We start from the raw sequence: 26,632 nt of genomic DNA on the forward strand, positions 1-26,632 counted from the left end.
GTCAGAACAGCAACCACTAGTATGAATAAATAGCAGATACATGTTATTATTCCAAAAGAAAACTTCTTATGGAAACCTAACTAGCAGTCTAAGCTGGGCAAGAGCATGCAATTGACTTAACTCTGAAGAGCAGTTCTTGAAATGATAAATACAATGCTTATTTTTAAATAACAAAAACCTCTTGTGCTCCTTCAAAAGAGATAGATGTGTTACAACTTCAGGATAACCAAAGCTCAGGAAAGTTAAAATCTACAGATGAACAGGTAGAAACTTCAGTCAGCTCACTCATAGCACAGTTTTGGCCACCAAAAATAAAAAAAAACTGGAAGGTTAGCTCTCTGACCAGCCCCAGTCAGAGCCATGTTAACTCAGAGAATACAAGGCCTGTAGCTCACAGAACAGGTTGAGGCAGGTAGAGGAGGGAAGCACAAGGGGGAAAACAAACAACAAACTGGTTTCTCCTAAAGCAACAGCTGTTACCTATGCAAATCTCGCTTAACTACACAAGTTCAAATGTTGAACAGGTGTGCAAACATTAGAAGAGCTGTCTCCTCCACACCTGCAAGTTAATTCACATAAGTCATGTTTCAAGTTACACCACTGTGCAAGACAGGAGGAACAATACCAAACCCTACTAAACAAGTGAATTTAGATACACCTGACTACAGCTGGCTCTGGCCTCACTGTTCCTAAGGCAGTGCAGAGATTTTTTTTTAAAGCAATTGCTGTATCATTTGCAAAACATTACTGTCATTCACATACTTTAACTCATTACCATATTACTAAAGTACCAAGGATTACCTAGGAATGTTTATAACAGTCAACTCAAAAGTAGCAAACAGTGCACTGAGAAACTCAGTAGCAGTTCAGTACGGTTCCTCTATTTACTCATAGGTAACTTTTGCACAACCACTCCCATTGTTGCCTTTTTTCCTGTTTCCCAAAAACATTTCATAAAGTCAGGTTTTACTTTACTGACTAATGATTGAAGAGGCAAAGGCTGTCAGTAACAGAGGCAGAGCAGTTACTCTCTTGAAACACATGTGTGTGCTGGCAATATGCAGCTGAACACAGTCTGCACTTTTCCAGTCAGCCATCTAAAGCACTTCCACCCCTTCCTTTAGAATGGCAACTCTGAGATGAACTTCACCTTCAGGATAATCAGGATTAAGAAAACAGGACCTCCTTGAAATACGTGGGCCCCATTTCCAGGGGTCACAAGTACAACAAACTGTCCTTTCCTAGACAGCATTCACACAAACCTACTCATGCCACAGTTCACATACTTGAAATACTCTCCAAGAGCTGAAGAATGAGTATCACTTGATGTCAGTGGTTTTAACACACATCAATTTGCAGGAACAATTACTAAGAAGCCCAGGCACAGACACCTGAACCACAGCAAAAGGGCTGGGTAATTAAAGTGAATGTTACAGACTTGAACCCTTCTCTCACCAAACAAGCTTTGTGTCCATCAACACGTACAAAAGGTAAGACGCCCAGTAAAAGAGAAAGAAAAGAAACACCCCAGAAAACCCAAGCTGATCTGCTTGACTAAAGAACTCAAATACTGTCTTTAGTGGGATGGTGTTTGCATGCTAAGGTCCTGCCAGGCACACGACACTTAAAAGCAAGACTGACATCAGCATCTGAGGTCCTGCTAAAGCTCTCACGTACAGAGGCAGCAGACAAGCCAGCTCCAGGCAGTCACCACTGCAGCAGGAGACACAGCAGCAAGCTTTACATATTTCAAGAGACATCAACAGAAAAAAACAACATTCAGCTATTACATTGAGTACAGAGAACGCACATTTATAGGTACATCTCATCAACAAGCTGCTGCCATGTAGAATACTGAGAAGGTTGTTCTAAACCCAAGTGTCACAAACAAGGTTTTCAGCAGTTGCATGCATATGACAGTGAAAGGTCATCTACCTCCTTGCACATAGGGAAGATGGTGTACTTTCCTCAAACTTGCTAAAGAGACAAAAATCAATGTTTACAAGTTCCCAAAAAATATATCATGAGGGCTTATAAGAAGAAATTACTCATATCCCTATGAAATGATTATTGGTTGACTGAAAATTAGGTCCTAGATACCCTGGTTTTATAATAGGGAACCTGAACAAATGCAGCTCCGTATTCAATTGAAGGGCCTTGTCCTATCAGATGAATCCTTGAGACTACAGTTCTTACACAGGCAGATTCAACTAGAAAGGGTTTCACTGCCCTGTTTATGGCTGTACACTTCTAGCAGCCAAAAAAAGCATATGCGGTGCTTAAATACCTGAGACAGCCCCTGAGCTCAGGGCAGAACAGATGAGCATGAAAGGAGTAGGACTTGCTCTTGCATAGCAAAAAGTGCAACAACTTGAATATTGCAAGACATTATTGCTTAAAGCTTGCCAGACCAAGACAAAAAAAAAAAAATCAAGAATTACCACATTGTATCTGTCACTCAGCTCTGGAACAACCACTGTCCACAGTCTAAGTGCCTACTTTGTTTCAATCTTTCCCTGCACTCTGCTACAGTTCCTCCATAATACCAAAGCTATTTTATATATACAAATTCATATGTTGACAAAAGAGGAAATGGGTGTAAGGGACATTCTTGTGCTTAGCTACTGAAACATCAAACCCTGAAACATTTCCCAAAAAAGCCACAGTGAAGCTGTAGAAGATGAATCTGTTGTCTGAAATTATCCACACAGACAATGAAATTGATTGAGAGTATTCAAATGTATTAGAATTAATCAATTTCAACTTTGACTGAAAACAATTCTAGCAGCTTCCAGCTGAAGAAAACTTATCAGTGGGATAGGATTCATCTCAAGCACCTCACCACTTCCCCATATTTCTTATTCCTTTATTTATATATATTTATAGTATGGGCTCCCACCAGAAGCAACTAAAGGTACCACTGTTTGGAAAACACCACTTCCCCTTGTTTGTTACAGGTGGAACTGATCACATCTCAAAATCCCTGAGCCCTCTTTCCTCAAATCATATGATTTAGAGAAAAATTATTGTTTCATACAAGTTTAAAAGAGTCAGGACATACAAACGTAGCCCACTAATTTCTCTGCAAGTCAAGTACCATTAGAACTTGCTTTATGGGGGCCACCATGATTTGGGTCTGCTGCAATAAGAAAACAAAACTCTTCAGAAAAACAGTTTATTCAAGTTAAAGTAAAGGTCTCGTAAGGGAAAGAAAAAAAAGCAGACAGCTTTCAGCTAGACAACCAGCCACTCATGTTGAGAAGTATTTTACACAAGGGAAAAATCTAGCACAGACATTTCAGATCATTCTTACATCATTATTGTCTAGTCATGCACATCCTGAGTGTTGCATCCTACATCAACACCTAATAAAAAGGTAGGGGGTTAAATGCAATACTCAGTGGTTACCAGTGCCTGAGCAGGCAAGTAGTGTTATCTACCCTTGTGCACAAACTCCATTTCAGGAGCAAGATGATCAGGCAGACAAACCCAGCCTGGCTGAGCTACCTGCACTTCCTCCAAAGCTGCATCAGCAACAAGCTCATGTTCAAGGGCTTCAATTCAGCTCCTACCCTGACACAGACAGACCACTGCTAAGACAAAAGGACATGAAAATGCACTATGAACTCCTGTCCACTGAAGCACAACGATCCCATTACTTTCTAGTTCATTAGGATCACCTCTTAACCATGTAAGGATTTTTTCAGAACTTCTAACCTGAATTATCTTATTCCAAACTGCCCATTATCAGCAGCCCTACTGCCATATGTAAGTACTAAAAAACTGCAACAACTAATGTAATTGATGTTAATTACCAAAGCAAATACTATTTCCACTAGCAAAGTCTCCTATAGTGGGCACTGCCACAACTGCTTACACTCAGTTTAACCTGAAAACCAGACCACGTGTCACATTTAATAGAAGCAAGTGCACCTCTCCTTCAAAATCCAGTACCCTGGAGGCTTTTCCTAAAGCAGGCAAACAGAAAAGGCCTTTCCATGAGTTCTCTATTCATTCATTAAATCCCTACAAAAAGGGGAACAGATTCCTGGCTGTTTTTCAGTAACAAATACCTTAAACAAAGACTGTTTAGAAACAGTACTAGAAGCTCTGAAGGCATGATATTGTTTCAGCATGAGTGGAGGTCATCACTACAGTAATATATACTTGCTTTGCAGTAACCCTGCTGGCAAGTACAACTCAATAAAAACAGCTGACCAGCACAGTTAACCTCAAAATTCCACTGTCTAATAAAGTAAGTTTAGTACCACATTTAGTTATTGTGCAAACACAGGATAGCCTCCACTTAAATGCACAGCACTGATATGAAGATAACTGGCAAAAAAAGAATAAAAATCAAACAAGTCACATAAGCTAGCTAGCTGTCTAAAAGCCAATGTGCTAGCTTCAGTTTTAAAGCAAATTTTTAACTCTAAATGTCACCACAACTAAAGCAGTGTTTATTTTAGTGACAGGCAGGGGGCTGGCAGAAGAAATTAATATTTAGTCTTGAGAGAAATGTAATTATCTTTACAACCCACAGAAACTATGTGGAATGCAGTTATTACACATCTTAAACTCTACTTAGGTCCACTTAAGATAAATTATTCTCTTCTACCTTTTTCTACAGACCACTAGCAGTCAGGGAGATCTAAAAAGAAAAAAAGGGACCCAGTTTAATTCACCTGCTGTGTTGCTGCTGATGTATGAAATTCATTGTGCCACAAACCACCAGAAAAATTTCAGGATACCAGAGAGCTCAGCATGCAGCAGGTGAAAGGGCACTAGAACTTCCCCATCTGTGGTTTTTTTATCCAGATATTTCATCTGAGCAAAATTCAACAATTTAACTGCCCAGGGGTTCTTGCCCTAGGAATAGCCCAAGACCAAAGATGCAGCAGCTTCAAATACACTGGTATAATCTCTACACACAACACCAGACATACAATAACAGAATTTTAATGGCTAAAAGAATCATTCTATAGCTGTACCCAAGCCTTTTTCATTGTGGCAGATTGCAGTACCATCAACAGCTGCACTACAGGAAACAAGTTTTTGTTTATTTAAAAACGTATGCTACACTAAGTATTTTTCTTCACTTAAAAACACTATCTACCTAAAACTAAAAAGAGTTAGAGGATTAGTTTAACACATGATTAGACTTGTACCATTCAGATTAAAATAATACATCCTTTCTTTGAAGGATTTCAAAATCTTGTTCTGCAGTCAGGCAAGCAATCTGTTCACATGACAACAGAAGAGTATTTCAAATCTAACACAAACACAATAAAACAAATGGCCAGTGCCTGAACTCTATTAAGAATAAACTGAACAGAAAATGAGGCATTTTAACCTAAGAACATGGTAAAACATTTTGGTGCAAGATGAATGCTGGGCTAAGTGCACCACTAAGTGCAGAGAAATTCACCTGCACATAGCAGACTACAATCCACATTTCCACAGATCATAGAGAACACTACTCAGGTTTCAAGGGTCAATACTAATTGGTTAGTGATACCAGCAACTCTTGTTTCACCAGTGAGAACCCTGCCCACACATTCAAAAAGCATGAACACCTCTAAATCACAATTGATTTCTACAGTACCTACACACAAGCCAATAAAGCAATGCACTTGGCTTAATTTAATGCAACACATATGAAATAAAAGGAAGATTAAATATTGTGTCTACAGTTTTGTCACCAGCAAGCATCATGCAAACACTGATAGGACAGTCTGGAACCATAGATAAACAGTAGTCTGTTTAATACAGGACTTACCATTCCACTAGAAACCTACAGTCTACAGGGCAAAATTCCCCATGCGAAGTGCTTCTGCCTTATGAGACAAGAAATTGATTCTCACCTGTTTACTTGAGTTTTAAGACTCTGTACAACTTAAAATAAACACTGAAGACTTTTTGCTCATTGCCTATTAGAACTTGATTTTTGTCTGTATGGAAGACAAGTTTCTGAACTGAGTATTTTCTGGATATTATAATGCAAATTTTGGGACCTCCTTAAGAGATCAATCCACCAAAGTCCGCTTTGATAAGACAACTTCTGAACAAGACTTCTGGCATCAAGATCCATTAAAAAAAACAAGCTGAATTTTGTCCTTCCTGATTGCTGCACTGTCCAACCTACCACTCAAGCCACAAACTGAGACTGCACTTGGGGTCCTGATTCAGATGCAAGTCAGATTTGCACCAGGATGCACTACCAGGCCTGGCATAGAATATTACCTAGAGCAACATTTACAAAGCAACTCCACCATCTTCAAAAATTTGGAGACCATTTCTAATGTACTTGAAGTTATCTCAGCACACTTGTTCCTCCAGGACTAATAAACCACAAGTCCAACTCTTTTGCATCAACATTAACACATGCAACAAGTGAGGGACTCAAATCACTTTACTGGTGATTTTTACGAAATGGACTACAAGAAATTCCTATTACAGTACTATTATACATTCAGAACAAGCCACTGATATCAGAGTAGATTCTTGTATTACTATGAGACATCGAGGAACTGTATTTCCAAGAAAACAAAATGCATAGAACATTCTAACTTCAAGTACAATATCCAGTCTTCATTGAGGATACATTTGGAAAATTGTTCATGCCATTATTTTGGTCATGTCAGAAGTATTAACACAGCATTCAAGCCCCTAGCACCATACTCCACCTGTTTTCCTTTGGTCTTACAAGGCAATAGGGAAGCTTATTTCCCACCTTGTTGTGGGCTGACCTTGGCTGGGCACTTCATACTCCCTGATCTGTTCTATCATTTCTCTTGTCAGCAGGACAAGAGACAGAAAATACCATGGAAAAAAAATCATGGGTTAAGATAAAGGCAGTTTAATAAAGCAAAGGTCATGTAGAGAAGCAAAGGACAACAAAAAACCTACTCCCTGCTTCCCACTGGCAGACATGCCCAGCCACTTCCCAGGAAGTAGGGCTTCAGTACACTGAATGTTGTTCCAGAGCACAAATGTCACAGTAAGTGGCACAAAGCTCTGTGGAGAGACTGGAAATTTCCTCAACATACATCTTTCATTTCTTACTGGACTTAAAAGTACAGAAATGTTCTGGTCAAACAGACAAGTGTTTAAGTTTTGTATGCTGGATATGTCAAAACAGGTACTAGTTGGTTTTCACAAAAACAAACATTTAATGCTGCAGTACAGCTGTGTTGGACAAAGCAATAGCATTTATTCATTTTTTACCTTTTTTCAGAGCTTCTAAAATGCTTCAGCTTTTACAATGTTTCACCTGAAAATGGAACATAACTTACCTTTTAATTAAAAAGCCCAAAATGTAAGACAAACGAAGTTTTTCAAACAATAGAGCAGGACTGAAGACAGGTAGAAGAGGTGTTTCTACAGATGAATCACTGCTGCTACAGTATAATAAACAACAGTGACATCCATATTTATGCGCATGCCAAGGGCCAAGCTAAATCTAGTCTGTAACAAACAGCACTATGTTTTGAAATAGTTTGCTACAAAGTTCCAAGAACACAAAAGTCTGCCATTAGAGAAACCTTCTCCTAGTCTGAATTACACCAGAGAGCCTGGGGAAAGAAGAAACATTTCTTCTTTCTACATCCTCACACTCCAAGACTTCTGGAAGTGTTAGTGCCATCTTGCCATCCACTTAACTTTTGCAATAGCACTACATACTACTTCGAAGTGGGATCAAGACAATTATCCATTTTTATTAACTTATCCAAAATCAGTCTGTCTTTATGCTCCCACAAACATTGGAATTCACTTTTAATAGTGCTTCTCTACCCACAGAAAGTCAAGCAGCTCAAGATGTTTAGAACATCTTACACAAAAAGCCATACCACTAACCTACCCTCCTCCATGCTCTGCACTTCCATTTCTTGCTGTATTTTAGTTTTGAGCAAGCTTTCCACACTATCCTTAATTTAGAAAACTTCCTATGAACATTCACAAATTCCCACTGTTATTCAGAGAATCTTTAATGACTACCAAAAATATGACAGTCTGAACTCACACAAATTAAAACAAGCTGGTTTATCATTTTCAGTTAATTTTCCACAAGCTCTTACATGCAGGTGTTCACATGCTTACCCAGCACCTTGCTCTGTGGTACACTGATGCTTCCTAGGGAGACAAAACATCTGCAAATCCATCAGTACAGAGAAATCCAGTGCTGAATGAATTTCTGAAGCTGAATACAGTTAAGTAAGAAAGTCCAAAGGCAACAGAGAACTTCAGTTCCTCAGGAGAAACTCCAATACACTTCAGTAACTGAGGCCTCCTTACTCAGGCATTACAAGCTCAGGTCACCTTTGCCTTCAGTCCCACCAGGCTAAGGGAAGAAAATTAATCCAGAGGATGGGAAGAGTACAGGCAACGTCTATCACCCTTTAAAAGTCAAGAGATCAAAGCTTTCTTACTAAGCAGCAGTAAATCATTACAAAGTCAACTTAATTTCCAAGTGACACTAAGGAGCTAAGGTTCCTGATCAGGTAATGAAAGTACCTCTACGGTAATTTGCTATTACACTACCTGCACTTTGTCCTATCCCTCACACACCAGTATTTCTTATGACTCAAAATTTACCTGTCACAAGGCAAAGACGTGAAAAGGTATTGAGAAACTTGTACATCTATGTACAAGGGGATAGCTTCCAGACAGCAAATTGGACACAGCTGCTCTTTAGTAATAGCACTGTCAGGACAAGTTCTTGGTAGCAGATTAACACACTACTTTTCTATAATATTTAGCCAGATCAGAACAGAATCCCTTCTGAAAAACCTAAACTACAGATTCTGCCAACCCTCTATTCTGTGCTTTTCCTTCTTAAAGCATGGAAAGCACAAATAGTCTATGCCTAGGAAACTGTTAAACTCATCCCTCAATTAGTCAAGGAAAAATAAAGCAAGAAAACCTTCACTGTTGCTACCCACATAGAATAAGGAAAATACTGAGAAAATGTGTCATTTTAACTCCTCCTAAACCATTTCCCAGACAAATATATAAGAAGTTAAAGTTGAGGAGAAAACCATCTATAAATAAGTTGCTGTGGTGCCCAGAACATCAGCACCCTTCCAGAAGATATTCTTAGAACTGCCCTTGATAATGCACACAATAAACCAGAAAATGTAAATCATCACTTCAGCAGGATATAAAACTCCTCTCTTTTCATAAAGGTACTCATTGTGTAAACTGTTCTTTGAACAATAACCCAAACATCTGCAGTAACAAACAGAAGCCTGCTAAACAATGTCCCTCCTTAGTCATGACAGGAGCCATCTGTTCATCCAGCTAACCCCAGGCAAGCATCACCACAACTTGCTCACGTTATGCATCCTTGTACTCCATGTTTCAGTCCATGCTATTTGTGTTTCCAAACTGCAATGACACTGGTGGCATTAATCATACCACCAGAAGTACTAACACACACACCCCTACTTTAAAACAGTTAAAAAAATTACCTCTGGTCTTCAATTAAAAGACATAAGGGGACCATAGGCTTTTATGCATAGGGATGCCAGCATGTAGTTTCTGTAGTCATTCTTATTCTGTTGGATGCATTTTCTCTGTTCTTCCTTCCTATACATTTTTAATATACTTAGCCTAGCTGCTCCTTCAACCAAGTGCTACTTTTTAAGGGGACACTTCATGGAGTTTACTGGATTCTACTCAAAACTCCCACTAAATTTTCACGGGTTAACCCTTGCATCCAGAAATACTCGAGTAGGTCCCGTTATTCCAAAATTCGGCACCCTACTGAAGTGAATACCTTTTCATGCATCTTGCCCACGCAGCTCTACAAGCTCCCTACTCTCACTACTGCCGAGGTTAGCAGCTCATCACTTGCTGCTGCTGGATTCGCCCGTGCACTGGCCAGACCCTGGTACCCAGCACAGACAACAAAACCAGCCGCCCCGGCGGACACACGTTTTACCGTGTTGAAACCTGGCGTGGGCAGGGCCGAGGAGCAAGGGAGAGGGACCCGAGCCCTCCCAGCCCCCGGCTGCGGGGTGTGCGGCTGCCGCCTGTAAAGAGAGAAGCGGGGACTGCTCCGTACCTGACCCAGTTGTCGCGGAACTTGCTCTGCTGGGGCTGGTTCAAGTAAATGGTGCGGGCTGGTGCCTCGTCCAGATCCGCCGCGGACGTGGCTCCGGACATCTCATCATCCGCCTTCTTGTAGCCCGAGGTGGAACAGACAGGTCCTGCAAGGAGAGCGCGGCGGGGAGGCGGTCAGCGAGGGGCCGCGCCCAGCCGAGCCGGGCCGGCAGCTCCGGGGCCGCGCCGCGGGGAAGGGCCGCGGTGGGCGGCGGCTGCGAGCGCGCCCTGCCCGCTGTTTACCGCGGCGGCGGCTGTAAATAACGCGGTCCGGGGAGGGGGCGGCGGGGCGGCCGCAGCCAGCTGGCGGCGGGGACAGCGCGGGGCCCGCGCCCCCCGCCCGCGGGGATGGGCCGGGCCCCGCCCCGGGAGCGCCGCCCCCGCTCCCGCCGGGAAGCGCCGGGTCGCCCCCCCGCGCCCCGTATCCGCCGCCTCCAGCCTCCCAGGCTCCGTGCGAGGGAGGGAGGGAGGCAGCCAGCATCCTGCGCACCGCCGCGGGCTCCGCGGCCCCTCGGCGCTGCCCGCCCGCTGCCAGCGCGTCCCGAGCCCCAAGCCGCGCTCAGGGAGCGGCGCAGCATCTCCGCCAGAGCCCTCCCAGACCCACACGGGCGGACCGAGCTGCCTTCCCCCGGCCCGGGCACCGAACGGGGCTACGGCCGAGCATCTGGGGAGTCCGTCCCTAAAGCTAAGGCTCGGACTGAATTGATAAAAAAAAAAAAAAATACTGCCTTGCTTTACACCTGCAACTTCAAAGCTTTGACTTTAAGCGGCAGAAGCATAAGGTAATTTTCATTTCCCACTGGGTCTGGAGTGAATTGAGTTCCATAAGCATTGTTTACTTTTACATTAAAAGAACGCAAAAATATAAGGGAAAGGAGCTAGCTATTCCCTCTGTCAAGCCTCAAAACATTACCAAAGTTGTGGAGACAGATTTATTGCTTTCCCCTTCCCTCCTGAGCCATGGAGATATCTTATATATTTACAGCTCAACTAAATGAAAGTAAGAATTTATCAGTTTATTTAATAAGCCATGGACTTACAAGCTAGCACAGGTAGCTCTAGACAAGTGTATGACAACTTGTTTCATAAAAATCTAGTACAGGTGTTATGTTAGCATTATTTGAGAACTTCATTCAAAGGGTAACAGAAGCAATAAACTGTCCTGTGAAACTGTAAAGCAGTAAACCTACTGTAAAGCCAAATCTGTTTCTGATTGCTGTATGAAGCTAAGATGATACTGCAACAAGCTGATCTGATCAGATAGCGGTTACAAAGGACTCCTGCAATGAATGGGAGAGGCCCATGAAATTACATCCTCCTTAACTAAAGTTGAAGGGAAAATTATCAGTCCTATACAACCTTAGCATATTGAACAGGTAGGTATTTGTACAGTGTGAAAACCTGTCCTGTTTAACAGAAGACCCTTTTAAAACTAACTCGCCCTTTTAAATCCCACTCACCTCAGACCTTCCCAAGCCTTGGCTCTGTTATTGCCAGTGCAAACAGGCTCGGGATTCTCCAGGCGTCAGCCACTGGAGGGCAACGTTACCCATTGCTCGTACACCACGGTCATGCACACAACCTTTCCGGGACGACAAGGCCGATGTAATTAACAGACTGATGTGCTTTCAACAGCACCGCCTCTTGCCCAAGGCAAGTGTTGCACACTGTGAAATCATACTTTGGTGACATTAAGCTGACTTGCAAGTTCGAGGCTAAATAATTGATTTTCCTTCATTACAGTTGATATCAATTCAGACAGCAAAAATATGCCAGCTCGATCATTTTTACTTTGTGAAAAGAGACAAATTCAGAAAGTGAAATAGGAAGACTGTAGACTATGCAAGGCTATGCCATTATGATACTATATTAAGTTACTCAGCCTGAAGAACCTTGCCATGACACAGAAGACCACTCAGCCTTGCTGAATGGATATTTTCCCCTTCAGAAAAACAGAACTAAATGCTCTACTGGATATTTGTTGTCCTTTCCCATTGATTTCATGTTGTGTAACTGCAAAGGAGATCCAACAACAATACTCTTAAGAGCATTAAGTGCAAGGAAGCAGCTTTCATCGGTTTTCCTAATCAAGTGCCAGAAGAGAAGTGCAATTATTCTAGAACAAACATGCTGTAAAAATTGTTGGTTTTTTCCAGAGACCTTACTTATTTGGGGTTTTTTTTTCATAACATTCTCTGATGATTGAAATCTTCCTGCTGACTAGTTCTCCTTGCTGCAAAGTATTATGAAGCTGTCCCACAACTTTAAGAATTAACTGAGTCTATACAGCCGATGAAGTTCAGAGGTATTTAGGTTTAGTGAACGTACTATCCTTTTGGCTGCTCTCTTCAGGACAGGTGCCTCAGGGACAATTGGTCTCATTCTTTAGATTGCACTGAATTATTTTCAAAGCAGACTTACAAGTGTGTAGAAACAGCTGTAATAAGGCTTTGGGTTTTGAAAGTGGCTCAAGGCAGCTGCTTCAACTCTTAGTGGAATAATGCTCATTTTGGAAGATTATCCAATAATCCTGCCCATCAGGAATGCCTTCCACCTCCCTCCCCTGTTACGAAGCAGATCACATCCAAAAGCCTGCAGACAGTGGCCTTTACTACTGGCTGTAGATCCTCTCCTTTCCTTGTATTTCCAAAAAAGTTAAGGAGCCCTGAGCTTCTGAGGGCCTCCTGGTAGGTAACAATCCCAGAGGTTACACCCCCTGTAGAAGTATCCCCCTCAAGGACACCTGACCACGTGCAGATCATCACTTCAGCCACGCAAAAGTAACTGCACCTCTGTTTTTTGTTTCAGAAAGGCTGTGGGAAAACACAGCAGACTTGACCACCTCCAACACTTGTGGAACTTGAAACTGAAGGCTCAGCAGCTCTTATTCACAGTAGCGTTTGCTTCCCTGTATCCAGAGGAATAAGATTCATTGGCTTCACTTAAGGGCATGCCAACTTGTCACTCTATTCCACAAGACTTGGACCTTTCCTGTTATTCACCCTAGGACTTGCAACACTGCCATGCAATTTATTTTGCATCAAACTACTCATGCTTCAATTAGCAATATTAATACCAGACCACTGTCTCATAGGCTCTTCATTGAGAAGAGCTACATCCGATTTAGCTTACGTGTTCAGCTACATCAAATTTTGAATGCCCTAATCACATTGATCTTAAGCCTGCATCACAGAATTGTTTAGGTTGGAAAAGATCTTTAAGATCCTCAAGTCCAACCATGAATCCAGCATTTCCCAGTCCGCTGCTAAACCATGTTCCAAAGACACAACTACCTGTTAAACATCTTCAAAGATGACAATTCAACTACTTAGATTCTTGTGGAATTTAAACATTGTCTAATACACCTTGCTCCAATTCTGAGACACTTTCTGCAAGAGTTTCATACTGCTTCCCACTGTACTTGACAAGTTCAATGAGTCAGACTTGAGTTATAAACTCCCTTATAAAAAGCCCATTCATTTCTTCAAGGCTCTTACTTCACACTATTTAACAAGGTTTCTTCTAAAAATAGATGGGATTAAAGCTTGACAAAAATAAAGAGATTTTATACCTTTCTCTCATCATTAAGAGAAACCAGACTTGATGCCCTGACAAATTCATATGGCATTTATTATCACTTGAAAAGCAATGAATTATGGTTTAATACTCTTAAATCACTGGCCCTGCAAAGATGACTTTTCTGCATGTATCTGCCTCCTTAATGCCTGCTCACCAACAGTCATAGCTTCTGCATGATTGAGTAAATAAAGTGTTGTGAATTCCGTAATGTTTTGAAAGATGAGTCACTTGGGATGCTTGTCAACTGTCAGAAGTCACAAGAGAACTCATGCCAAAAATCACTTTTCACTTAAGTAGATCAGCCAGCTAGTTACTACCTCTAGCTCAGTGAAGTGCTTGATTGCTCTAACAGGTGTTCCATTTTTAAGAACAAATTATTTTAGATCAGTTAAGCCTTTCACCAAAACATCAGAACTACAAGGTATGAGAAACAGCTGGTTTGTAAAGGAGAAGTTCAAAGGCCTCATGCCATTTAGTATTAAAGCAATGTTAAGAGTGTTTACAGCCAAGAATCATACTTCTGATTCTGCACACTGTTTGCAGGACTAGGATCTAGTACAAGAAAGAGCTAAAGTACACTGAGGTAAAGAAGCCACTCCTATTTGAGAGCAGAGTTGGACTGCAATTTCCAGGGGTCCTCTTACCTCAAGCACTCTGTGATTCTAAGCTCAGACACTCACCTCACAAGTTAAACTTGAAGTAGCCATACAATGTTCCCTGTATGCTCCCAACTGTACTAAGTGACAGTTTTGAATTGAGACAAATGAAAGACAGCTTTCCTCAGAGTGAAAGAGAGCCTCACCAAAAGACTCCAACCTTTCTCATTTACAAAAAAACTGGCATTTTTGTTATTGGTTAAGCCTCAAAGAAAGTTATCAAAGCGAACACCTGAACAGCCAAAAGCTGTATTTAGAGAGCTGGCAGACAAGATTAGACTTTTCCTTGCACTGAAAAGCAAATTTGGCTCTCAACAAGCTACCCAGATTCAGTAACGCTCACTTTCTTGGGATAACATTTTTTCACAGCATCACCATCACAAACTGAGTACCAAAAATGACACCAAATGAGGAGTTCTGCACTTCAGAATTGTCAACAAGTTAATACACAATTACTTTGAAGTGTGACTAAATGAGTTTGTTTTACCTGAAATATCTTATTTCTTGCACTATTCCCCTAGCTGCTTTCACCATTCAACAGAAATGCAGCTGAAAGTTAATCTAGACACACATAAGGTAGGAGTTCAAAGAGGCAGAGCACAGCATGCTGGCAACAGGAAATACAGGGCATGAACTTCAGCTACCAGGTCCTCAGAGAGAGCTTTGTTCCACAGGACTGGGCTATCTTGACCTTGAGTTATAACCAGTTCATGTGAAAAAAACTCCTGATGAACAGTACTATGGTATTAATTTTTAAGAATTTAGAAAACTGCCACAGTGTTCAACAGCATAACACTGTAGGTAAACATTCTGACATACTCATGTCCAAACAAAGGAAGATCTGGCAAATTTCACAGTGGAACTTTTATTTTCTAGTTTTTCTATTACCAGAAGTAATTTTAAATATGCTTCCTTCACTGCAGATCCATGTCCTGCAAATTAAGAGGTCTTTAGATCACCTGCATGCAAGTACCAGAGTTCATAATAGCAGCAGCCTTGAAGTTAATACAGAGTTGCAAAACACCTCTCAGCTCTCTCAAGAACCAAGCAAGAACTGTTCTGCTTTAAGTTTCTGGAAATGATGTGGCTCTTTCATTTTCTAAAGGAGAAGCAAATATGATACAGGATTCCTGCCCAAATGACACCCTAAATCTTAGGAGTAAAGCAAGTTGCATCAAGAAATGAAGCTATTATTTTCTTTAAAAAGTTTTATTTAGTTGATGGGGTTTTAGAAGTGTTTTACTGCAAACTGTTTCAGTTCTGTAAACAGCACCATGGATATTACTAATATTTATCTTTTAAGAACTTAAAGCTTTCAGCAGGTACAGTTAGCATGTGTGGTACCAAATTAACTTAGATGGAAGTATGAAAATATGAACAAATGCTGTCAATTTTAATATGCCGTTATAAAACTTGTTTCATCTTTCCCAAGCGAGTGCCTAGCAGTTTGAGGCCAACCAGAACTTCCCTTCACTAAAAACAATCTTTTATACATGACAGTAACAAGTGGAGGATTTCCATGGGAATACAAAAGCTGAGTAGCAAAAAGGAGCAAAGTACTGTACATTTTCACCCAGAACTTCACTGGCACTGAGCTTCTGAGCCAGTAGCACCTAATCAGCTTAGAGGGTTAAGAGTGCTTCCATCTAGGATCACAAGGAGGCCATGACAATTCCTAGTGACAGAAAATGGTTGTTAGCTTCAACATACACAGTACATGAGAACACATGCACAGCAACCTTCAGACTATCATCAGGGAAAGCCTCCCAGGCTGGACCATGAGCTCTCTGTCCATCTCCATCATTCCAGCCATTAGGAGCCCTACAACAGGTCTTGTACACTAATGGGCTCAAGTGCTGCCATCATGCAACACCAGAAGTGGACAATAAATCAGTGCAGTTACTGACTGAAATGCTACTGCAGATATCCAAGGGACTACTCAGTCAGTTCAAGCCCTCCACTTACCAGCTTGTGCAGCAAGGCACAAACAGCATTATGGGCACTTTCAGGAAAGGTTCTGTTTTTCGTACAGACTAAAGACAATATGAAACAGAAAAGCTGATTTTCAACTGGTAGGTACATTCTCCAAGTGCCTTTATTACTGGTTTGGATTTTCAGGGGTTCTAAGGGTTTGGGGGTATTTTTGCTTTTTGGTTTTGTTTTGGGGTTTTTTTAAATAGTTGCATGCAGAAAACCTGAAAGCATAGTAAGTGAGCAAAAAAACCAGATTAGAGTTCTTCAAACAAGATTTTATTCTTTAAAGTTACCCTGAATTTGTATCTGCCAACAGCTAAACTTAGCAAAAAAACCTTGTGTTCAGCTCAAGCAACTTGACTACTGTGAGTCAAACTTAGGACAGTGGGAGTTAAAGCTCTTGGATAACTCCCCGTTCAAGTCAGAACACAAAAAGACATCCATGTCTTTACAGCAGATGTTTTAGAGATGCACAGCAAGAAAGAACAGCTATTTTATGCACAGCAGTGAATCAGTTTTGAAGATAAGAATTTTTTTCTATGTGAAATACAGACCAATAAACAAACGGATGGAGACAGTAGCTCCAAAAGGATATTAAAAGCAAATGAAGCTTCAGAAGCACCAGAGAAGACCAAAGGAACATTATTCTTTGGATTCCAGGATGCAAGGAGGAAGTTGTCATCAATCAAGCTAACAGATATTGCACAGGAAAGTAAACAGACACAGGTCTGTAACTTCCCTCCTCCTCTTTACAGCTATGCAATGTGTTGTTTATCAAAATTAACAAGACTAAGAAGGCTACTGTTGGACAGGAAAGTTAGCCACTGGGATAATGCTCATGGACTTCCATCATCTCACAGTGAACTTCAGGGATGCAAAGAATGCTGCTATGCCATGGGAACTCAGCTAAGCCAGGAGATAAGCTTGGATATACACTGGTCAATCCAAGGAGGACCAGTCTGCCTGTGGGATGGAGCTGCAGAAGAACTGCTGTGTTCTAATAAATGCACAGATAATCTCAGTATAGGTGGATCAGTAGCTCATACATGATTGTGTTAACAGACACACAGCATCAGTAGCTCTCACTTCATTTAACTGCACACACATATGCAAGACTTCTTGTAGCTTCAGCTGATGCAAAAGCAACCACTGAGGTTAAAGAAACCAGAAGAACCAGCACTCCATTTGCTTGGCCCTGCTAATATTAAGCATGAACAGAGTATGTTCCTTGTGAAGTTTAGTCACTTTTCTTGTGTTTATCCCAGATTTAAGCTAAATTTGACAACACTAAAAAAAGATCTTTTTGAATAATTTTAAATTACTAACTAGGAAGTTGTTAGTTCGAAGAAATTCAAGGCAGAAAACACTGCTGCTTTTGAAGAGCAGCCTCCAATTGTAAACAGAATTGCATGCCACAGAGACAGCTGGAGCCTGGATTTTTTTTGCATATGCTCAAATTCACTTGAATGAAGTAGCTAAATGTTATCACAAACAAACAAAACTAATTCCTAGCAGAATATTAGAGACTTCAGAGAACTAAACAGCAGCAACCAGAATATGCTACCTCAGGAGTTCAGCAGAAACTGTATACAAAGAGAATCCAGATGCACTCACACACAAATACTGCATATTTCTAGAGACAGAACAGAACTCTCACTGAGGGAAGGGATAAGAAGCAGATCCACACAATAAAATTCACCTATCTCTGTATGAATAACAGACATTATTCAAACCAAAAAAAATCAACTGGCTAAATACTCAGGTATGGGAAAGCAAAGGTGCCTAGAGTTACTTATAGTTTCAAGTCTCCTTGGTGCATTTTCTTTGCTTCTTGAAGTGACAAAATAAAGGCATAATGTTTCTATTCCCTCCAACAATCCTCATATGCAACCTTGGCAAGACCGCAAGAAGAATATTGGCCTAAAATAGCTCTTCTCCATCTCGCAAGTAATTTTGTACCTTCTCACTTAATGTCAAAGCCAAGTAGTTTCTGCTGATAATGCTGAACTAATAACACTGCACATGATCTATTCTTATTCTGCCTCAAGCTTCATAGCCACAACTGTCAGCTCAACTCCAAGAATGAAAATGTATCACTAGTGAGTAGAGAAGTTAATTCCCTTTTTTTCCCACCCCAGCTTCCTAACTAACATTACAAAATTATTAGTGGGACCGGTAATTGACACCAGTTCAACCAAGTGGTTTGTTAGTTGAAGAGTTCCCATATTGCATTGAACAAAAATGGTCTTTCTAGAAGCTTCACTCTTATCCAAACTCACTTGTGTATTTACAAGCAGTTTGTCACCAGAACTTGGACTTCAAGAAGGGGTTTTTGGTATATACAACATGTGTTTGATTTATAAGAAGCAACAGCATAGCTGATGCCTGAAAAAATAAATTTCAGGCAGCATATAAATTAGATCTAATAGCCTGACACAAAGTTGAATACTCAGCTACAGCAGAGTTTAAACTGTTCAACACCAGAATTTTAAATAGGCAAACACTGCAGTTCCAGTAAGCTCAAGGAGCCTCCCAAGCTGTCACTAAAATCCCTCAAGTTCAAATCCAAACACTTCCTGTGAAATAGATTTTTTCAAAGCTGTTCAGACAATTTGCACTTCTCAGACTCAGATTCAACTCTGAAAATTGAGTTCCATATGTTCCAGGTTTCCAACAACTTCACAGATACTATAAAGGCATGAAGGCATCCAAAAAAAAGTCATCAATTTTTTCCAACCAACAGTACATGAACAAGTCCCATAAGAAATACCAGTTAAGGCAACTTTAAAGGAGATCACAGAGGCATTGGTTCAGTGAGAACTCAATATATCAGGCACTACTGTTCTCTCTCTGGGGTTACCTGGTTTTGACACTGTGGGGAACAAGGCTTCTGCTATTGATAATGCCACGTGTCACCACTCCACTGCTCTTTTCAGAATTTATTATTATTTTTAATTCCTGGATAGCATGGCCTACCATACCAACTGTCAGCTGAGTTCAAAACACATGCATGTATTAGAAAACAATGAACAAGTCTACAGCACTTGAGACAGTGTGGAGGGCATTTGATTAGATTTATATTTACATTTAACTTAAGAATTTTGACATACAAGGTGACAGTGCAAATGCAGGTTCATTGGGCAAACACATTAAAACATATTGTGCTCATTCTGCGTGCACTCCCAGCCTCTGAGATAAAATCCTTTGTGTTTCTTTTGAATTTTCTGCTAAAGAAAAAATCTTTCAATACAAAGGAAAAACCTTTAAACACAAACCATTGCATTTGACAATGCACAACACTAATTCTACTCCCACCTTACTTACAGGGACTGCAATAATAATGAGACTGGATCAGACATGTGGCTGTTGAAACAGTTTCTAGAAAGTGAACATGAGGTGGCAGAAGCTACAGCTACACTGCATTCTTATACTTCAAACAAGAATAAGAACCCCTCCTGTGAATAATCCCACTGCTCAAGGAGGATCCTGTAGTCCTAGAACTTTTGTCAGACACACCTTGGATAACCATGACGAGTAATCCCATTTGTGGGCCATGTACACAACTATCAAGTACAGCATATCTGTTGTGTGATTAGTGGAATATTTAAAAAACAGACATCAGAAATCAGCTTAGCACAACTGACAGCCAAAGCTAATCCTGTGAAGAAAGCAGCTACAGCCTTCTTGCCTCACACCTTTGAGGCTTGTTTCCCTGTATTAATATTGGTTGAAGCTAAAAATATCTTTGGCGCATCATAATTCTGTTAGCATTCTGACACCCAAGTGCTTTTTCCTTTCTGTTCTACTACACTGCATCTGTTCTATAACAATTTATTAACAGCTTTAAGCATATCAGCTGCAAGCACAGCTGATCTTGATTTCTAAGAGAACAATTTAAACAAGAAAAATAAATGGGTTTCCATTATATGCTCATGATTTAAAGCTGTTTTCTTCTACTAAAAGCCCAGAGGCCTATAACACTGGCTTCTAGCCAACAGTAGATTACAAAGATTTACTGCATACATAGTAACCTTTTGCTCTAAAGCACTCCCAAAGCTGTTGGTCTTAATTCTGCCCGCCCCCGGTCCAGTGTAATGCACAACAAAAGCAGCTGCCCATCGTATACAGTTACCTAGAGAGAAGCATCTCTTCCAGCAGCGGCACAGAGACATGATGTTCATTCCTTCTTGCACTGGCTGCATGGAGATGAAAACAGCAGTAGTCCTCCAAAGATCTCTACAGCATTAGCAGGTCTCAAAGCTGATTAAAGTGATCCCCACGGTAATCTGTGAAATATATGTTTGCACTTTCAAACTGCTCCGCACTGGATTCACAGAAGGCAAGTGTGCACTAGGTGCCTGTGTATACCCATGCACAAAGAGACAGCTGTGCCTTTCACTGAAACAGTCTAATAATTTCAACCAGGAAAAAAAAAAAAAGGGAAAATTCAACATCATCCTGGATTTCAGCACTTGAAACAATGACCTGTCCAATTCCTGGACTCTGACCCCTCCTCCCCACCTCTACCAGGTTTCAAAGCACAATTTCTCAAGTGAAATCCTAGTAGAAAGATGTTCTGTTCCTACCAGAGATGCTATCTGTGATGTTACAGGTCATGAGACCCATTCACCTCTACAGGTATAAAGGGTTATTTTTAACTTACTTTTCTTTGCTTCAGAACAAGGTTAATAGCAAAGTATTTTGGCTGTCAAATGAAAAGGTTAGAAATTATTTCAGCTATCAATATAGGCAATAAAAACTCCTCTCCCTTGAGAAAAGAAAGAGCAGTTTTCACTTTATTTTCACCCAGAGTAAACTCATCACTATGTGCCTCTCCTTAAAGTCATATCTAATTATGTTGGATACATCTTGGATAACCATGATCATTAGTCCTTTTTGCGGGTCATGTATATAACTATGAAGCACTAAAAACAGCTTTCCAGGGTCCTTCCTCCCTGGCAGTCCTTCTCCATTCTCCCCATCACTCCATCCAAACTACTTGCTTGCTTTCTGGATAGGTAATAGAAAAGAAAACATCAGCAGCTTGTTTAAAGCCTCAGAAGACAGCCATAGGAGGAAGCAAGGACTTGGCTTCTTGAACTGTACCAGGAGTGACCATCCCAACAAAGCACTGGATCTGTAGATTTCCCTGGGGCCATGAGGCTCACTGGAGTGATACATATTCTATTTTTATCAAGGCAGTACAGTTATGGTAGGACAGCTGTGTGCTCTAAGAAGGCCAGCCCACATTAGCAAGGGGAGGTGTGAAGAACCAGCACTGGCTGTTAATTGCCAACAGCAGCACCTTGGCCAGTTCAGCCTTTCTAAAGCTACCAGCACACAAATGTTGGTGACACCATCAGCTGTGGGGTTCAGTTCTGCTTATGAACTGAACATATCTGTGCAGAGCCAGGCTCCAGATATGAGGGATGTATCAAGCCCATCTCTTTCCACCAACAGGAAGCTGCATGCACCACCTGACAACTGGCACAACAAAGGCTAGCAAGAGATAATCAAATATTTATGAGCAACATAATGACAGGAAACCATGGAAGACACTGCTAGCTACAAGTAAGTGCTTTTCCCTCAGGAGAGGAAGGTAACTCTAAAATTTTAGGTGCTCTTATCCAGCTTTCATTAGGGAAGCATGTTGCATAATGCATGAGGAAAACATCAGAGAACAATGTTTGAGAACATTATCTATTGCCTACACAGACGCATCCATGAGCAGATAATGTTGTATCTGTTTGTCCTCTGTATATAGTTGTGCTTTAATTTCCTTACTAAAAATACGGTAGAAGCTCACCAGCTGACTACACCAGCCTAGCTTGCCTAAGATATAACTATATCCCTATATATATATATCCTATATAAGATATAAGGACCTAAGATAAGGTCCCATTGTAGGGAACTGCTATCTTGAACCCAAACTTCTTATCTCACCTTTTCCAGGCTGGTGGGGTCTGACAGACTGCAGAGGCACCTCCAACACGTCTAGAGAAGAGTATAGCAATAGCACGAGAAGGGCCAGGCCCAAAGTCAGCCAGGTAGGGTGTTGACTGCTTCCTGTCCTGGGCTCCCACTTGCACCCTACAGCCTCATCCCAGCCATCATAGCCACACTCAATCTACCTTTTTTCAAAGTTTTCTAGATCTCCTTACATCCTTCAACGGCTTGTGTGCTCTGTGAGCTTCTCTCAGAGCAAGTAGAACATCCATAAGCCATATACAGGATACTCAAGAACCATCAGAATGCAGTTTAAGCCAGTACTGTTGGCATATTTACCATCAAGTGCACTGCCTTGCATCAGTACTGCTTTTTATTATTGGAAATCCCTTCCATGCATAATGCTGAGTACCACTGACTCAGTGCTGGCAGCTCCAGGCATTGACAAAAATGAGTCAGACATCAAAACATGACAAAAGCTTTTTTTAGACATCATAATGTTCAGAGTTTTGGAGTTTCAGGCTTGGGTTTGGTCCTTCAAAAAAAAAATAAGTACTTCCCTGACCCTTTACAGTAAACACATCACATGTTCAGGATTGCCTGCAATTACAGCTTGATTGTTCTGCAATGCAGGCTCCTCTCCCCACACACTGCTTGAACGTGAGCTAGAAGCTTGACATAATGCTGATCAGAAGTATCATCAAAGCTGGAAGGACTTGCATTTTGCTTTAATGCTGAAGACAAAGTTCATCTCTGATGTAATAGATGTGCTTGCATCTTGCTGGGTCCAACAATTATTCTAGTAAAACAGATTTGAATGTAAGTTTCTTTTTTGTGTGCACGTCCCTAACAGGGTTTTGCTTGTTTAGTATACCTAGCGTGCATATGAAAGGACTAGATTAAAAACAGAAGCTTACAAACAGAACAGAAAGTTGGATAATTCCTTAATGCATTTCTCCCTCAGGGAAACTGTTCACACTTCAGCAAACTTATTAACAATCACAGTGAATGACTAAATATCAGATCAGTTTATTACATATCCACTTGTATCTGCTCCTAAAGTCACCTTGTGATTGTCATGCTGTTTATCCTGACAATCAGAACTACATGCAAGGGGATAAGGCAGGAATGCCTAGCTAAAATGATTCACTAAGGAATGATTCACCAGCAAACAGCAAATATTTTAGATAGCTACCAACATAAGCACGTGAAAATGAAATCTCTAATTCACAAGTGTTGACCCAGTCTCAACACATGCATCCCCACCACAGGTTTCCTGTTTGTAGCCAAGGCACCAGGAACAGCAGGCTAAGGTAAGAGTCAGACCTGTGCAGCACTTGGGCAGCACAAGTGAACTTCTTCATGCAACAGGAACTGGACTCTTGCCACTTGTTTCCAGTATCCCTGTCTTCAAGATCCAAGTGCATCACAGACAGGTACCAAGACCTACTGAGCTATTCTTCATCCCACAGATACCATTATGCATTTTATTACTGAAGGAGCCTTCAGAGTTCACCACAAGCACTGAACATTCTGGGTCCAGAAACCTAGCCTGAAAAATTTACGTAAGTTTTAACCTTTTCCTGGCTTTTGTACCTCACAAATCCAACCATGTCCTTTGTTTAATAATCAGTCCATACCCTTGTGGAACACATTAATTTCTGAAAATCCCTCTTTTACCACAAGATTATAGACCAGAACAAATTTTTGAAGGGTCATCCCTAATCAGGCAGAACACAAGCTTCTTTCCCATTCTCTGTCTCCCATTTTGATCACAAAGGTAGCCTACACCCCTCCAAGAGCCTGCATCAGCTCCTTTTGGCCCACACCTGCTGCAGCAGGCATCACTGCCCCCATTAGTACTGCTGCCCCTACTTCTGCATTCAGACTTCAACTCAACCAGCTGTACTGACAGCTGACTGCATCCAAACATGAAGCACAGTAGGCTTGCTGCCATCCCCTGCTGTCACTGCAGTCACTCTATGTTGCAATTGTAACCTCACAGAAGAGCACAGAACTGGAAATGACCAGTGATCAAATCTTCAAACAGTATTAAACAATGATTTTCAAAGCTTTGAAGCTGTCCTTATTATAAAATAATTAGAAATCAATACAGAATTTCTATCAGTCTTCCATAAATTCCAGATTTTCAAATCTAGATCTACTTTCCTCCTAAAGTTCCAAATCTCTAAGGGAGAAAAATTTGTTAAAGAAATGCAAAGCAGAACTTCAGTCCAACTGCAAATACATATACAGCCAGTTAACACTGGTTTTTTTTGGGTTTGCTTGTTTGGGGGTCTTTTTGTGTGTTTTTGTTTTGGTTTGGGTTTTTATTATTTCTTGTTTGGTTGGGGGTTTTTTGTTTGTTTGGAGTTTTGGGGTTTTTTGGTTTTTTTTCTAAAAAAAAAACCTTGAAAGCAATTTTATCTTACTTGCTCAATTTAAGTTTTTTTGTGAAGGCTACTACAGGACATTCTCTCCATGCTGGAACATCTCCAAGGGCATGGAATATTAGGAAGGTACCTAAACATGCCAGCCCACAGTGAAATAGTGGCCTGAAATAATGCTGGTCACAACACTTATGAGCAAAACTGAGGGTGTTTGTTGGAGACCCTGGAATAGAAGCTCATCTAGACAATACCCCACCCTAGTAGTTAATCCTGTTCCTTCCCCAGTATACACACTGCTCAGGAATGAAGTGGATAAATGATTTTGAGTGGTTTGCTGTGGAAGTTCTTCAATTTAAAGATGAAGTTGAGGTCTAAATCTTTTAAGTTCTGACAGGTCACTACATATCTAGCCAGAGCACAGATTGGAGCTGAACAGAATTTTTAAAGTTAATTTTATGCAAGCCTCTTTCAGAGCATATTGTCCAATCACCAAAAACTCCCTTTAGCAGTCTACTTTCAATATAATACAGTTTTGCTACAATTAAGTTTAAGTTTCTTTCCTAGTAACTAATCAAGCTAGCAAAGTTAAGGACTAGAAGCTGAACATATCCTAGAGAAGATGGCTTCAGAGACACATCTGAAGACACAGACTGAGCATCAAGATGTCAACTTTATAAAAAAAGTTTTCTACTCCTTTATGGTTTGATCTTTATTGGTGAAATGCAAATACTTTTGGAGGCCAGAAATATATTTTTGATACAGTTCAACATCACATTAACTGTTGGGAGTCCTAGCAAAACCAGCTTTTCCTTCTGCAGGGAGTGAGTGATCTGTGCTCCTTGAAAAAGACTACTCTGTAGACAAGTTTAAACTGCTTAACAGTATTGAAGTTCAGACTTCAAGCCTCTCCTCTGCCTATAGCCTCAAATATATGATCACAATATGCTGAGCCCCTGCAGCACCTTCATTCCACACAAACTGACTACTGGAGTGTGTATCTAGCACTCAAAGCCAACAAAGCGCCCACAGCCACAAGTACAGCTCAGAATGCTGCAAGCTGTTAAAAACCAAGTTTCACCCAATTAATAACTTGCAATAAAGCAAATATCTCTTCATTCTGTGTACTTCAGAGTAGAAAGAGAGTCAATACATTGGCCATGTTCCTGGCAAGCCAATGAGAAGGATTACAAGCAAGAAACCAAATACCACAGCTGGTTTAAGTGCATTTGTTCCTATTCTGGTGACTTCATCAGTACTGGCCACAAACCACACTAATTAGCAATTACTCAAGTATTGTAGCAGCTAATTATTTCTCAAGCCTAGAATGTACTTCTCTGCTGTAATTTTTAGACAAATTGTATTTGTTATGTAACAAATTGGATTCTCAGCATCTTGCAACTGAAATATGACATTTTGTTTAAATATTACATTAGAAAGCCCACATTCCAATAATTTCAAAATAGATTTGGTATCACCAATATTTATAGGATTTTTGTTGGGATGAACTGACAAGTTTTCCATTCATTATACTTCACCATCTCACCCACTATTAGCTTAACTTCTATTGCATTCTAAAAGGTTAAAAATCTTTAGCATGCTGACTTCAAAACAGATGAGATTGGTAGGGGTAGCATCTAATTACAAGATGTAATCCCTTCTGCCTGAGGCTGCTGGTTAGAGAACAGAGTGGCTGAAACATTGGAAAAATAGTTCTTTTAGCATCTGTTTGTCAGTGGAGTCAAGCGACTTAAGATAATCATACTGTTGTATCAAACCCCACTAGTTCAAGCTCAATTTTCCCAGTCAGGAAGCCAACTTTTCAAAGGCAGGTAATGAGCAGGGTAATAACTACTACTGCCACTTGCATGTGAGAGTATTTTACAGCCAAAAGTTCAGGTATAACCAATTAACATTCCTTTGTCCTTTGCTGGATTCTTGTCAAGTTCAAAAACCTGCTTTTTGCCCTCCTCCAGGATTTATCCC

The 26,632-nt window shown here is 40.8% G+C and overlaps 1 protein-coding gene across 1 annotated transcript in view; it reads right to left on the bottom strand.

Annotated features, from left to right (window-relative positions):
* Positions 1 to 26,632, bottom strand: part of ATP8A2 (ATPase phospholipid transporting 8A2) — a 319,989-nt gene that overhangs the window by 273,497 nt on the left and 19,860 nt on the right. Inside the window, exon 2 of the mRNA XM_066544842.1 lies at positions 10,067 to 10,211. Within this exon, the coding sequence (XP_066400939.1) occupies positions 10,067 to 10,211 (145 nt within the window). The remainder of the gene's footprint in view (positions 1 to 10,066; positions 10,212 to 26,632) is intronic.

This window comes from Molothrus aeneus, chromosome 2, assembly GCF_037042795.1.
Source record: "Molothrus aeneus isolate 106 chromosome 2, BPBGC_Maene_1.0, whole genome shotgun sequence".
Lineage (NCBI taxonomy): Eukaryota > Metazoa > Chordata > Aves > Passeriformes > Icteridae > Molothrus > Molothrus aeneus.